The 13,636-nt window shown below is 39.7% G+C and overlaps 1 protein-coding gene across 6 annotated transcripts in view; it reads right to left on the minus strand.

Annotated features, from left to right (window-relative positions):
* The window catches only part of RUNX1T1 (RUNX1 partner transcriptional co-repressor 1), a 167,680-nt gene that overhangs the window by 117,447 nt on the left and 36,597 nt on the right, over positions 1–13,636 (minus strand). Inside the window, exon 1 of one of the 6 annotated variants that reach the window (XM_073679582.1) lies at positions 6,096–6,114. The exons of 1 other annotated variant lie outside the window; for it this stretch is intronic. Coding sequence is in view for 2 of the 5 variants with exons in the window: in XM_073679577.1 (XP_073535678.1) it covers positions 2,403–2,421 (19 nt within the window). In the remaining 3 variants the exon portion in view is untranslated. 4 more of the 6 variants (XM_073679579.1, XM_073679581.1, XM_073679577.1 and 1 more) reach the window with 4 other exon arrangements.

Below are 13,636 nucleotides of genomic sequence, written 5' to 3' on the forward strand. Positions count from 1 at the left end.
AAAAAGAAAAACAAATTAATTTCTAAATAAACAGAATATTCTGGTTTAGAATGAAAACTGACAATAATGTTGTGGAACAGGAGCAAAATGGCGCATAAAACGCATGCTATTGGTAATAGGAATATATAATTAAACCTCCAACCATAAAATCAATTGAGGTTTCTCCACCTTGTCACTACTGCCGTCTTGCTATAACCACACATGCCAACCCAGTACTGTGACCACAGATCAACCCTGAAGAGAAGACATTCTTCAAACAACTGCCAATACCTTCACACAAATGTGGCCACAGCAAGCTGGCAGCCAGATAATGTTTCAAAACACCATCTGCGCCGTACACAGGCTGTGCAACCGAAAAGCAGAGCGTCCTACCTAAATAAGAGCGAGGAATCGAGCTAAAAAACAGCAGAGCTCAACACATTCTTCCAGGGCCTCTAGCAAAGAAAGTGTTACACAGCCCACCTTGTCCCCTGACACACTCGCCCAGGCCATGCTCTTTCCATTGGCCCTCCCTCCAGCAAAAGCCAGATGTGTTTGTACTGGCAACGGATAGAAATTTGGGGACTGGACCACCATCCAAAATTAATATTTTCTTCTGCATATTTGAGCAAAATCATTCCCAGCCTTATATGTGTGTAGCTAGTTCTGTATATAGCACCGTGCTTAAATAAGAAGTGCTGTAATGCTCCATTTATAGCCTCGCTCAAGTGGGAAAGTGCCATATAGCAACAAGGAACAGTCATCAGTTCAATAGTTTATATATAAAAGGTAGTGCACATGCAATACACATATATGAACACATATACAACCTGGTGTATACACATAAATACACACTTATATAAAATACACACATATAAACACATAGAAAACCTAGCGTATATGCAATACACATAAATACACACTTATATAAAATACACACATATAAACACATATAAAACTTAGTGTATATGCAATACACATATATAAAACCTAGTGTATATACAATACACAAAAATACACACTTATATAACTTACACACATACATAAACACACAAAACCTAGTGTATATGCAATACTCATAAATATACACATACATAATCACACATAAAACCTAGTGTATATACAATAAACATATATAAAACCTAATGTATACACAATACACATAAATACACACTTATATAAAATACACATGTATAAACACACATAAAGCCTGGTTTATATGCAATACACATGTATAAACACATATAAAACCTAGTGTATATAAAATACACATATATAAACATATAAAACCTAGTGTATATACAGTACACATAAATACATAGATATATAAACACTTGTACAAGTGGAATAAGGGGCTACGCATTATGCCTCTGTATAATATGTACACATAGTGCATATCTAAATACATATGGACTCATCTATGGAAACATGTACATACGTTATGTGTGTATGTGTATGTATACATGTGTATGTAGATGGAACTACAGCATATATATGTGCACAGAACTAATTCTAGAAGGATCAGTCCCATTCTGCATTGTGTCTGCTGCGGCCAATGCACATAAGCATCTATGACTGAAGTGAAGGAGACATCCTGACTTACCAGGCATCCTGCATTGAGCCAGCCCTGGAAAGCAGCTCTCCCTTGTCTTCTCCCAGGTCTAGAGGCTCCAGCTCTGGACTGGGTGGCTGGCCATGCAGGCTGCTGGCTGCAGGCAAGGATGATGCTAGACAGATGGAGAGCTGACACTCCGTATTGCACTTGGAGCAGAAATGTGAACGATGACAGGAGCACATGTGGCCTTGAACCCAGCCCTGTCTCTTCAGGCAGAACAATGACAGGGATGTGTGTGCAAATTAGCACAAGCCCAGGTCTCTCCTGCTGACTCGTCTCACTCTATCTAGCGACTCTGGTGAGAGGACAGGACGATCTGCCGCTTACAATTCACACATTATTATCACCGTTTGCGCTCATTGATCCACATAGCGCCGTCGTCTTCCATAGGGTCGTACGGCATAAAACGAAACACGACACAACCATTACATACATAATAATGCAGTCCAATAAAATTTTTGAAAAAAAATCAATTAACCCTTTTCTTTATTCCCCATGACTTAAACACAGGTCACAAAACCAGTTCTCTGTCTTTATCCCCCCCCCCCCAACTCCGTCATACAATTACCTGTAAACACGCTCTTTGTCTGCCTTTGGAAAAAAAACACAATAAACTGATTTTTTAATGATTTTTTTTCTACCTTAATAGGCCAATTCATCCCACTGAACAAAAGTATCCGATGCCTCGTCTTTGTTAGCCCTTGAAGTATGTGTAAAAACACACTTGGAAGAGGGGCACAGCGGTCCTACCCCCCCTGGGAACTGCGGATTGATAGTCTCCAAACATTTACAGCTTGTGCTATTTTACCTTTTCCATGCTGATCCATAGGAGATGAAAACAAAGTATCTCCTGCGAAGCCTTTTCAAAGCTTAACAATCATGTCCTCCTGCTCGCGAATTTCGCACACCCTTAAATGTTTATCCTTCCAGTGAATAACGCAAAAAACCTCTCTGGGTTCAGTGCACTCTTCCCTAATAAGCTTTAATGGACACCATGATACATAAAGCTGCAGGCTTTTGTTAGGCTGCTTTATGGAAGGCTGGCTATTTTCCTCTCAGCAGTGGCTCTTTAGTCCTTTGTATAAGATCCTTACCTCATAGGAGAAACATACGCCTGACAAGCCTGTCTTATGTAGCGAGCTCAGGTTTCTACAGAAAAGCTGAGCCCCAGGAACATAACTGCTGCTTCAAACTCTCTCTTTGAACATAACCCTTCCTAAACCTCAGCAGTGTCTGTGCAGAACATCTTTGCAGCACATGAACGGCGCACGCTGCCTCTCTCGAAAGTACCTGTGCCAGTGTATGTTTCAGTCAAGGAGAGATGGAGCAATTATTAGATTCCAGATCTTCAGGAAGTCCCTTCCGCATCATTCCAGCAATGCTCAAGACGCACAAGCTGTTCCTTAACTCTTGCAGCTCTCATCCATCTCCGGAATAGTCATTTCCACGCTGCAGTGTATTAGCCGATGTCAATTTCTACCCAATCCTTTCTATACAGTCAACTAATGAGATCTATGTGTTTAAACAGTGACAAAATGTCCCCTCCTCCATGACGGTCTTCCTCCTCCGTCTACTGAACAGAAACATCTCCTCTCTGGTGAGACAGACGAGAGCTGATTTCGGGCTTCCTTCATAGATAATTTTGGCAGTGGTTTTTTTGGGGGGCTTTTTTGCACTCTTATGTTTTGGTGTTTTTTTTTTTAAATGTCCCGAGTAATTCCACATTTGATTACAAATCACGTAAGTCATAGATCACACAATTTAAGGGTTCTTCTCCGATCACAATGGAAGAAAAAAATGTCACCATGAGATACGTCAACGTATGTGTTTTCTACCCCGGAGAAGACAAAAAAAGGATCATGGAGGGCTATGGGAGAATAATGGCACCAATTACCTACAAAAAGTCACATCTTGAGGATGCTATATTTAATTAAAGAAAAGCCGCTGACCAAAAAAAAACATAAGAAAAGGGACGAAAAAAGCTAAAGGAAAAAAAAAAACGTAAGACGAGGGATGAAAAAAGCCAAAGGGGAAAAAAAGACATAAGACGAGGGATGAAAAAAGCCAAAGGAAATAAAAAACGTAAGACGAGGGATGAAAAAAGCCAAAGGGGAAAAAAAAACATAAGACGAGGGATGAAAAAAGCCAAAGGGGAAAAGAAAAGTACGACGAGGGATGAAAAAAGCCAAAGGGGATGAAAAACGTAAGACAAAAGACGAAAAAAGCTAAAGGGGTAAAAAAACGTAAGAAGAGGGATGAAAAAAGCCAAAGGAAAAAAAAGCGTAAGACGAGGGATGAAAAAAGCAAAAGGGGAAAAAAACGTGAGACAAAAGACGAAAAAAGCTAAAGGGGAAAAAAAAACATAATACAAGGGACAAAAAAGCCAAATGGGTAAAAAAAAGTAAGACGAGGGATAAAAAAAGCCAAAGGAAAAAAAAAACGTAAGATGAGGGGTGAAAAAAGCCAAAGGAGGAAAAAAACGTAAGATGAGGGATGAAAAAAGCCAAAGGAAAAAAAAAACGTAAGATGAGGGGTGAAAAAAGCCAAAGGAAAAAAAAAACGTAAGATGAGGGGTGAAAAAAGCCAAAGGAGGAAAAAAACGTAAGATGAGGGATGAAAAAAGCCAAAGGGGGTAAAAAAACGTAAGACAAGGAACAAAGAAAGCCAAAGGAAAAAAAAATGTAAGATGAGGGGTGAAAAAAGCCAAAGGAGGAAAAAAACGTAAGATGAGGGGTGAAAAAAGCCAAAGGAGGAAAAAAACGTAAGATGAGGGACGAAAAAAGCCAAAGGGGGTAAAAAAACGTAAGACAAGGGACAAAGAAAGCCAAAGGAAAAAAAAATGTAAGATGAGGGATGAAAAAAGCCAAAGGGGAAAAAACGTACTGTACATATCAGATTTCCATATTGAGTTACAGCATAAATGTGATAGTTTTTTCTAAAAAGTGCTGTATGTGTAGGCACCCTATGGGCATGTGCACACGTTAAGTATTTGGTGCAGAAATATTTCTGCACCCTTTCTGCATCTCTTGGCAGGAAAAACGCAGAGGTAAGTATGTGCGTTTTTGCTGCGTTTTTTACTTGTGTTTTTGTTGCAGCTTTTTCCCCACTCATTAGCATGGGTGAAATCTGCAGTAAAAACGCTGAAAGAATTGACATGCGGCAGATTTAAATCTGCACCAAATCTGCAAGTCACAAATAAGCAACGTGTACATGAGGCTTCAGGATTCTCATTCACTTTACTGACATTGGGAAACCCTTCAGATTTTGTGACAAATCCACACTGAAAGCATGGAGCAAAAATGCATTGTGTGCACAGAGTCTAGGAGTCCTCCTCTTACAATGTAGCGTCAGCTAACACACACCTACATAGATCAATGTTTCTGGAGCTCCTCAGAACCGGATATACACGACATTATATACTTAAGGGGACTAGACCCTGCAATCATCCTCTACTTAGCTCGATGTGGCTGATTACAGATAACAATAGAATACAAACTAGATATCGTTTTGCTCCACTATCCCAAATAAGAAATAAAAGCTCAATCACAAGATCAAAAACAGGCACAAATACATTAAACATTACAATAAACTCTCCCAATGTAAAATGTTAAAAAAGGTAAAAGAAAAAGGTCAAACATAGTAAAAAAAAAGTAAAACATTTGCATTTTTTTCCCACAATTCTTCGTATTTAACCCATTGAAGACCACATCATGCTTTATCGGTGTGATCATCAGGCACCCAAGATTTACCCTGCCTTATAATTAAATGCACACAAAAAGCAATATGATCATGCCCACAGTAACCCTAAGGCAACCCCACCAGCAGCGTAACCCTGTCCCTTCCAGGTTACAGTAGCACTGACCGGCAGTGTATCTACTGCAATTTTCCAACCAACTAATAGAAAATCTGGATGAACAAAAAATTTGCACAGTGACTTAAAATTCACCTCCCATCCGCTGCGTGATTATGCATCCTTTCCTTGCGTAAAAAGGCTTTTAAAGTCGTTATCTGACTGGAGTAATTGCCACTTTAAATTGATCCACGTCAACAGAAGCAGGATCCCTGGGGATTGTCACCTTGAAGCTGGTTGTAGAGAAGGGTTTGACAGGATGCCTGAGCATCTGAGACTACTTCAGAGTTTTTTTTCTTCCTCCAGCAGCCAGCTGCAAGCTCCACTTTTTTTTTTTCCCCTCCTCATTATTTAATAGTTGCAGACTTCAACCTTTTTGGCAGCGCTCCCTGAATACATATTCCTTGTAACACAGCTACAATAACACTTTGCATCATTTAAAAATGTATTTATAGGGAAAGGCGTTAAGAAGGTGCAGATCATAGCCAGGATGGATGGAGATAAAACACAAGACTGGGCCTTATGGAAGGTACCAAGAGACTTTTTGATATACATCTTAAAAGCATCCTAATGAACTCATCTACTATGGCGTCTTCCCAAGCCAAGTGCTAAGCCGAGACATTGTAGAATGGACAGATCTGTAAAACTTACCAACATGGTCTAACGCACTATAAAAATGCATCTGGAGAGCGAGGAGGACGGCGGTGACCAGGAGTCTACAAGGATCTGGTGTCTCTGCTCTAGTCCTGGCTATGTTCTCCTACTTATAAGCTTCTCTGTTGTGATCCATGGAGAATTCATGACTTCACACAGTGGGTATTAAGTGAGTGCATTGTAAAGAAGTTGACACCTGATTGATCCTAATTGAAAGCAATACACCCGACCAAATACACTCCTACCACATCTGCTCTTTCCTGCCACCAGCTATTCAGAGCGAGAGAATAGTCTCAGATATTCTAACCCACCAAATAAAGGCCCTCTTCTAAGCAAGGGCTGCATTAACAGGGAAAAACAGGGCCAGAAAGGGTTCAAATGGTAAGTTTTACTCCTTGTTGGCTTTAACAAAGCTGAATAAGGCTTTTTTTTCCCGAGCCTTTCTATGTGCAAGACTTGATAAACTGAATGAAGAGGCGGCACTCAATGATCGGCCAAGAAGCATTGATGAATGGTCAATAGACCCTCATCCTAGGGAGGGATTCATGAGTTATTGACAAACCAGCTTGGATGGGCGGACTTGCTAATGTCCACATTTTCTTCCATTTTAGCCTTCAGACTGGTGGTTGCCAATTGAGACTTCCACATTAGAAAGTGATCTCACAAAAAGTACAAGCAATCCCAGGGCTTTCAGATTCTAATTTGTCCAAGGTTTTCAGAAATGTTCCAGCTAGCTGGAGGCTATTAGTGTTTTCCTAAAGTATCCCACTGACAGGGAAAACCCCCGTAATGGGAGAGCTGTATGGGTGGGTCAAAGGCTGTAGGGAAATCAATTAAACCATATGCATGACATGAAATCTATTGACATATTATTAATATAAAAAAAATCTATGTACCTTGTTACTCAGTAATAAAAAACCTAAAAACTTTACTATACCAAAACTAATACTGTATTATATCATACAATATTATATAGTGAAAAAAAATAGCAAAACTGCCAATAAACTATATAAGTTAGCCAGTAGTACAAAAAAATAAAAACTGTAGTAAAAAGTTAAAATTTGATCTGTTCTATACCTAAACCTATAAACTGTATAATACATTGTTAGCCAGTAGTGTAAAATATCAAAACTGTCCAATACTTAAACGTATAAGTTATGTAATAAGTTATTCAGTAGTTCAAAAAGGTAAAAACTGTCCTATAACTAAACTATATAAGTTATCCAAAAGTAGCAAAGATGATAAAAATGTACTACCCCTAAACTAAAGTAATACGTCAATCAGTTGCTAAAGAAGAGGGTCAAACTATCCAGTACCGAAACTAATGAACTAAAATATAATATTGTGTTACCCAGTAATATAAAGGATCAAAAGTGACCTAAGATCTAAACTATATAAAAAAGCTAAAAACTATCCTATCCATAAACGATATAATACAATAAGTTAGCCAAATAAAAAGATAAAAAAAAGTCCCACAACTAAACTAAACTAATTAACTATATACTATAATTTTGCTTTAGTAATAAAAAATTTAAAAACTATCCTATACCTAAACTATAATATTCTGTTAGCTAATAGTGTAAAAGTTAAAAACTGTTTTCTACACAAACTAACAAACTATACAATAAGTTAGCCGATAGTTAAAAAAAGGTAAAAATGATCCCATAACTAAACTAACAAACTATGTAACAAGTAAGCCGGAAGTTAAAAAAAAGATAAAAAATGTTCTATACCGAAGTTAGTAAACGATGCAGTTTATAATATTGATCACTAGTAAAAAAGATAAACCAATCCTGTACCGAAACTGATAAACTATAGTAATATACCGTAATACCGTATAGTAGAAGTAATCTGCTGACTACAGCCACAAAATTGTGACAAGGTTATATCTCCCACTTCTCTATAACTAATGTACATATATAATAGTTAAGGAACATAAAGCAAATATTTGAGCTGAATAATGCCGCCATCTATATACACACAGCGAGGAATGGACTACCAGCAAATATACCCAGGCTTCAATCTTGCTATGTCAGTAGTGTATAAATGATTCTATCAGTTAAGTGAACAGGTGGCTTTGCATAGAAAACTGATGAATTGCAAACAGTCTATGAAATAAAGTAGGATTGTCTACTCAGTCTCCCCTCTCCGCGGCGGTATTAAGTGAACAGACTGTGCTGCATACTGACTGGTGTGTGCACTGTGTGATTCTTGCAGGCTAAATAGATGGCGGTATTTAAATGCGACTAAATTCATTGCACAAGCTCTCTTAACATTTTATTGAAAAGCCATTGTTTTAATGTCAGCCACTCTGGGTTGTGACTGATGGCGAGTTAGTTTTGTTAAAATGCGAGGGTGATTGCATATGCTTCAGTGAATCTTCCCTCCTCTTATCATCAGGGACAAAAACCTGCAGCTTTGCTATATGCAGACTGCCATCTGGACAGCCTGCTCTGAGTACCCACCCCACACAACAATTACAAGGCTCCGGGGCAGTGTCGAGCTATTCATGATTTAAAAATTTCACATTTTCTGCTTGTACGCTTGAAACAATAAATGCTAATCAGAAAAGCCATGAATGACATTATTATCACTACAACTAGAAGCAAGTCCTCCACATCTCATTCCTATAAGTAGTAGCCCTGACATGGCAGAGAGGTGGCACTCGCTAATCCTATGTGAACTGTCCCATAGACATTGGAGTTGGGTCATCTAGACCACAGCCATGGGGTGTATATTGTGGTGTCATAAAACAGCAGAAGAAAAAAACTGAATTGAGTCATCGTCACTTAGCTCTGACCATTGGAGGTGAAGATGAAGTATAGAGTCATCATCACTTAGCTCTGACCATTGGAAGGGAAGATGAAGTATAGAGTCATCATCACTTAGCTCTGACCATTGGAGGAGAAGATGAAGTATAGAGTCATCGTCACTTAGCTCTGACCATTGGAGGAGAGATGAAGTATAGAGTCATCTTCACTTAGCTCTGACCATTGGAGGAGAAGATGAAGTATAGAGTCATCGTCACTTAGCTCTGCCCATTGGAGGAGAAGATGAAACATCGAGTCATTGTCACTCAGCTTTGACCATTGGAGGAAAAAATGAAGTATCTAGTCATTGTCACTTAGCTCTGACCATTGGAGGAGAAGATGAAGTATAGAGTCATCGTCACTTAGCTGTGGCCATTGGAGAAGAAGATGAAACATCGAGTCATCCTCACTCAGCTCTGACCATTGGAGGAGAAAATGAAACATTGAGTCATTGTCACTTAGCTCTGACCATTGGAGGAGAAGATGAAACATCGAGTCATCGTGACTTAGGTTTGACCACTGAAGGAGAAGATGAAGTATCTAGTCATCGTCACTTAGGTTTGATCATTGGAGGAGAAGATGAAGTATAGAGTCATCGTCACTTAGCTCTGACCATTGGAGAAGATGAAACATTGAGTCATCGTCACTTAGCTCTGATCAATGGAGGAGAAGGTGAAGCATCGAGTCATCATTCCTTAGCTCTGACCATTGGAGAAGAGATAATCAGCATATGTTTTTTCCCAAGGATCATGGCTGCTCCTACTATACTAGCTACATTAGTTGATGGTCTCCACAAGTAGAAACATTACCCCTTTAGACCAACAGCAAAGGCCTGTCATCGAACCCAACCATGGTCCTGCTAATTAGCATACTCTTTTCCTCCAAGGAGCATTGCAGCAAGCTGATAGTCTCCACAAGGATAAACATTGCTTCTCTAGACATATATCAAAACATCTCTCATCCAATCAACCCCACTCTGCTCTGATTATAAACAAGAACCCTGTATGTAGATGGGGGAGGTCTTTTTTTTTGGCGGGGACTCTGTTTTGGCTTATAGCCTAAGTCAAGACTTCTTAAAGGGAATCTGTCAGTAGGATCAACCCTCCTAAGCTATCTATATGGTGATGTAGGTCATAGGAAGCTGAATAAAATGATACCTTGATATCTGTGATCTGATGTCTTATTCCAGAAAATATGTAATTGAGCTGTTAAGATCTATGGATCGGACATAGATCTCCCTGAGAATCTGCCTCCAGAGCTTATTTTAAATGAAAGGGGGCGTTACTAATGAGACATGCAATAACTGACAGTCTGCTCTCCTGATTTACATGTCTCACACTGGTAATGTTCCCAGGGAGATCTATGTCCAACCCATAGATCTTAACAGGTCATTTACATATTAAGAAAAACGTGGATTTCTCTGGAATAAACATCGGATTACAGATATGAAGGTATCATGTTATTGAACTTTCTATGATCTGTGCACCTATATCGGCGTTTTAGGAGGGTTGATTCTAATGACAGATTCCCTTTAAGTGGTTGAGCATAGACTGATAGACTAGCTACCACTAATTGGTGGCATTAAAGAGACCTCATTCAGACGTTCTTCTTCAGGCATTTGTTTATTGGCTAGAACACATACCCACTAAAATCTATGCTGCTATTCACGTGTCTGTTTTTTTCCCCACAGCGAGGATGAAAAGTGCCAATATAAGTCTATGGGTCCGTGAAAATCACAGACAGCACACGGATGACATCAGTGTACAACCCGTGTGCTGTCAGTAATTAACATTACACTGAATAGAGAAGTTTTATAATTTATTTATTTCTCCATAGGTGAAAATCACAGATAAAACACTGATGGTAAAAACTGATTAAACACTGATGAAACTTGGATCCAAAACACTGATGACACTTGTACCGTTTTTTACAAACTTGGAGATGAAAGGGGATGTAAAACAGCGCTGCCGAGGATCCAATATACGATGAGAGACCAGATGCAGTATGGTTGCGGTTTTATTTGTCAATGTGCTTCGAGTTAATCAGACCTCTTCATCAGGACAATCCACAATCATTGAAACGCGTTGACAAATACCACCGCATTCATACTGTATCTGGACCCTCGGTAGCGCGGGTTTTCATCCACTCTCATCTCCAAGTTTGTACCTTATCTTTTTGGACTTGTTTTTCATACAAGTCTACAAAGAGATTGTGACTGTCACAACCCCCCCAGGTGAGCAAATCCCGCTTTACTCCTTTCCTTGTTACCTGGATAAGACCCTGTTGTGCTTTTTATCATTCAGTTTTATCTATACACATTGTACCATTGTTTTTTGCATACATTAACAAACTGATATCTGAATGAGGCCTGAAGAAGAGGTAATTTTTCATACTTTTTTTTACCAGCTGCCAATTCTTAGTCTCCACAGGGAGAAACTTTCCCTTTCGCTCAGACCAATGTAACGTTGAATAATATGAAATAAGACCACTGGTCACAGTAGGGTATTAAGCTTTACTTCACCAGGAGCAAAAATTCTCTATCCAAGCACCCAGGGCACATATCCTCCCGTCTCCACCCATGACCCCACGAAGTGAAACAATTAATGCTAAAAATTATCTAAAGAAAGTAAAAAAACTCCAGAACTACAGAGCTAACGACTATAGAGCCGATCTCACTAAGGAGGCAGTGAAGCCATCTGAAGACGTGGAACAGAATAATAAGACGTGACACTTCCCCAACCGGGTCTGGAAGAACTTTCTATTTCCCTGCTTGCTCAGTAAGATGCATTGTGTGGAGATAAAAGCCATTGGGAGGGAGGTGGGGGACTTAATCCAGTCTTCAGATTTGGCTGATTTGAAGTTAAACTCTTATTTTCCCGTGCACAACTTGTTTCCCATGATCTGTGTGGGATTCATCGTATTCCGATGTGTTTCTTTTGATGAGACAGACTAGAGAAAAAAAAATGACTCCATAAAGTCAACCGTCTGCTTGATGCATTTTTGATAATATAATGCTTATATTATTGTTCAGAAAACCAAAATGACAAGGTTCGGAGAAGAGGATAGCCATTTTTCATGTACACCAGTCACATTTTAATGATTTTAATTGGAATGTGAGGAATGTAAATAATTGTAATAAGTGATACAATTACTGCCAAGATCCACCAGGTGGCGCTAATGAGCAGTGATATGAATCGCCGGCAGACACCGCCAAAGTGATGGAATAAATCACCAGGCTGCAATAGGATATAATGAAGGAGACAAGATGACAAAAATGACCGAGCTTAATAAATGACCTCACCTGTCCTCATGTAAACACAAAGATTTGTCTACAGGCAGTCCAGACTATTACATCTATTATATCAACTAAAATCATCAGCACTGGGATTATACATTGTAAAATCAAGAGCTCTAAAAATTGAAATAGCAATTATTTGGTATTTATTTATTTTACTTGCTTATATGGCACCATCAGATACTGCAGCACTTTACAGACATCAACATCACTGTCCCCATTGGGACTCACAATCTACATTCCCTATCAGTATGTCTTTGGAGTGTGAGAGGAAACCAGAGAATCCGGAGGAAACCCACACAAACACGGGGAGAACATACAAACTCCTTGCAGGTTTGATCCCGGACCCCAGCTATATAATTCCATAACCTTTGCTATCTATTCCTTGTTTTGGCTTCATAAACTGCACCAAAAATCTCTAGTATTTCCCAGCTGAAATGGTTTACAAAATTGTGCATGCAAGTGCCGCACTTTTAAAAAGATGCCTTTTTTTTGCCTGCGATTATACAATGCGACAAAACGCACAGTGTGAACACATCCTTGACACTTGCAATGCATAGGATCTGCTTTGGTAGACATGACTGGTAACAAGGCTGGACATACCATTGGTGCAGCCTGGGGCCCAAAAGTAAAGGGGGCCCATCTCCGCCTCCAAAGCAGTAAGCAGCTACATAAAAGTATACATTATGCTGAGGTTTTGGACTAAGAAGGGGCCATATCATGTTCTTGCACAGCGGCTCCTTCTATCCTTATCCAGCCATGATTGGCAAGGTGTATGACAAAGTAGGAATGAGCGGACCCGTGGAAGTTCGGGTTCTGGTACCCGAACGAACTTTACTCCAAAGTTCAGAACTGTACTTGAACTTGAACCTGAACACCATTGAAATCAATGAGGACCCAAACTTTGGATCCCTCTCTCTCTCCCCCCGGACTCCCAAACTGTAAAATGGACTTCCAGAAGAAGTCCATGTTCGGAGTTCAGCACCGGACAGTGTCCGGTAAGAAACCCGATCTTTACAGTCCAGGTTCGCTCATCTCTAATAAGAAGCAATCACCATCCTCAGCGCCCACCATAAAGACCGTTACACAAGGTGCACAATCCCATACATACAGAGTGATTCAGCCTCTAGTGCCCCCTGAAGACCTGCACATGGCACTAAGCTGGCGTCCATCACTATGCACCATCCCAGCAATCACCTGTGGAGGATCAGCAACTCAAACCTGCAGCAAAACTAACTTTATATATAATAGTGAATTAGACTTCTGTGAGGTTCTGCAGCAGCAGTGGAACATGTTATGGTGTGTAGTGGACATACCTACAGCACCAATAACATTCCGGATTCACTGGCTTTACTAAGCCACTGGGCATATGCCAAGGTATGAGGGAAAAAGTGTATCTGTCAGCAGTGAAAGCAGAGGGAGAGAAGCCCGGC

This window comes from Phyllobates terribilis, unplaced genomic scaffold (assembly GCF_046119375.1).
Source record: "Phyllobates terribilis strain yellow unplaced genomic scaffold, ASM4611937v1 Scaffold_4__5_contigs__length_816908805, whole genome shotgun sequence".
Taxonomy (NCBI): domain Eukaryota; kingdom Metazoa; phylum Chordata; class Amphibia; order Anura; family Dendrobatidae; genus Phyllobates; species Phyllobates terribilis.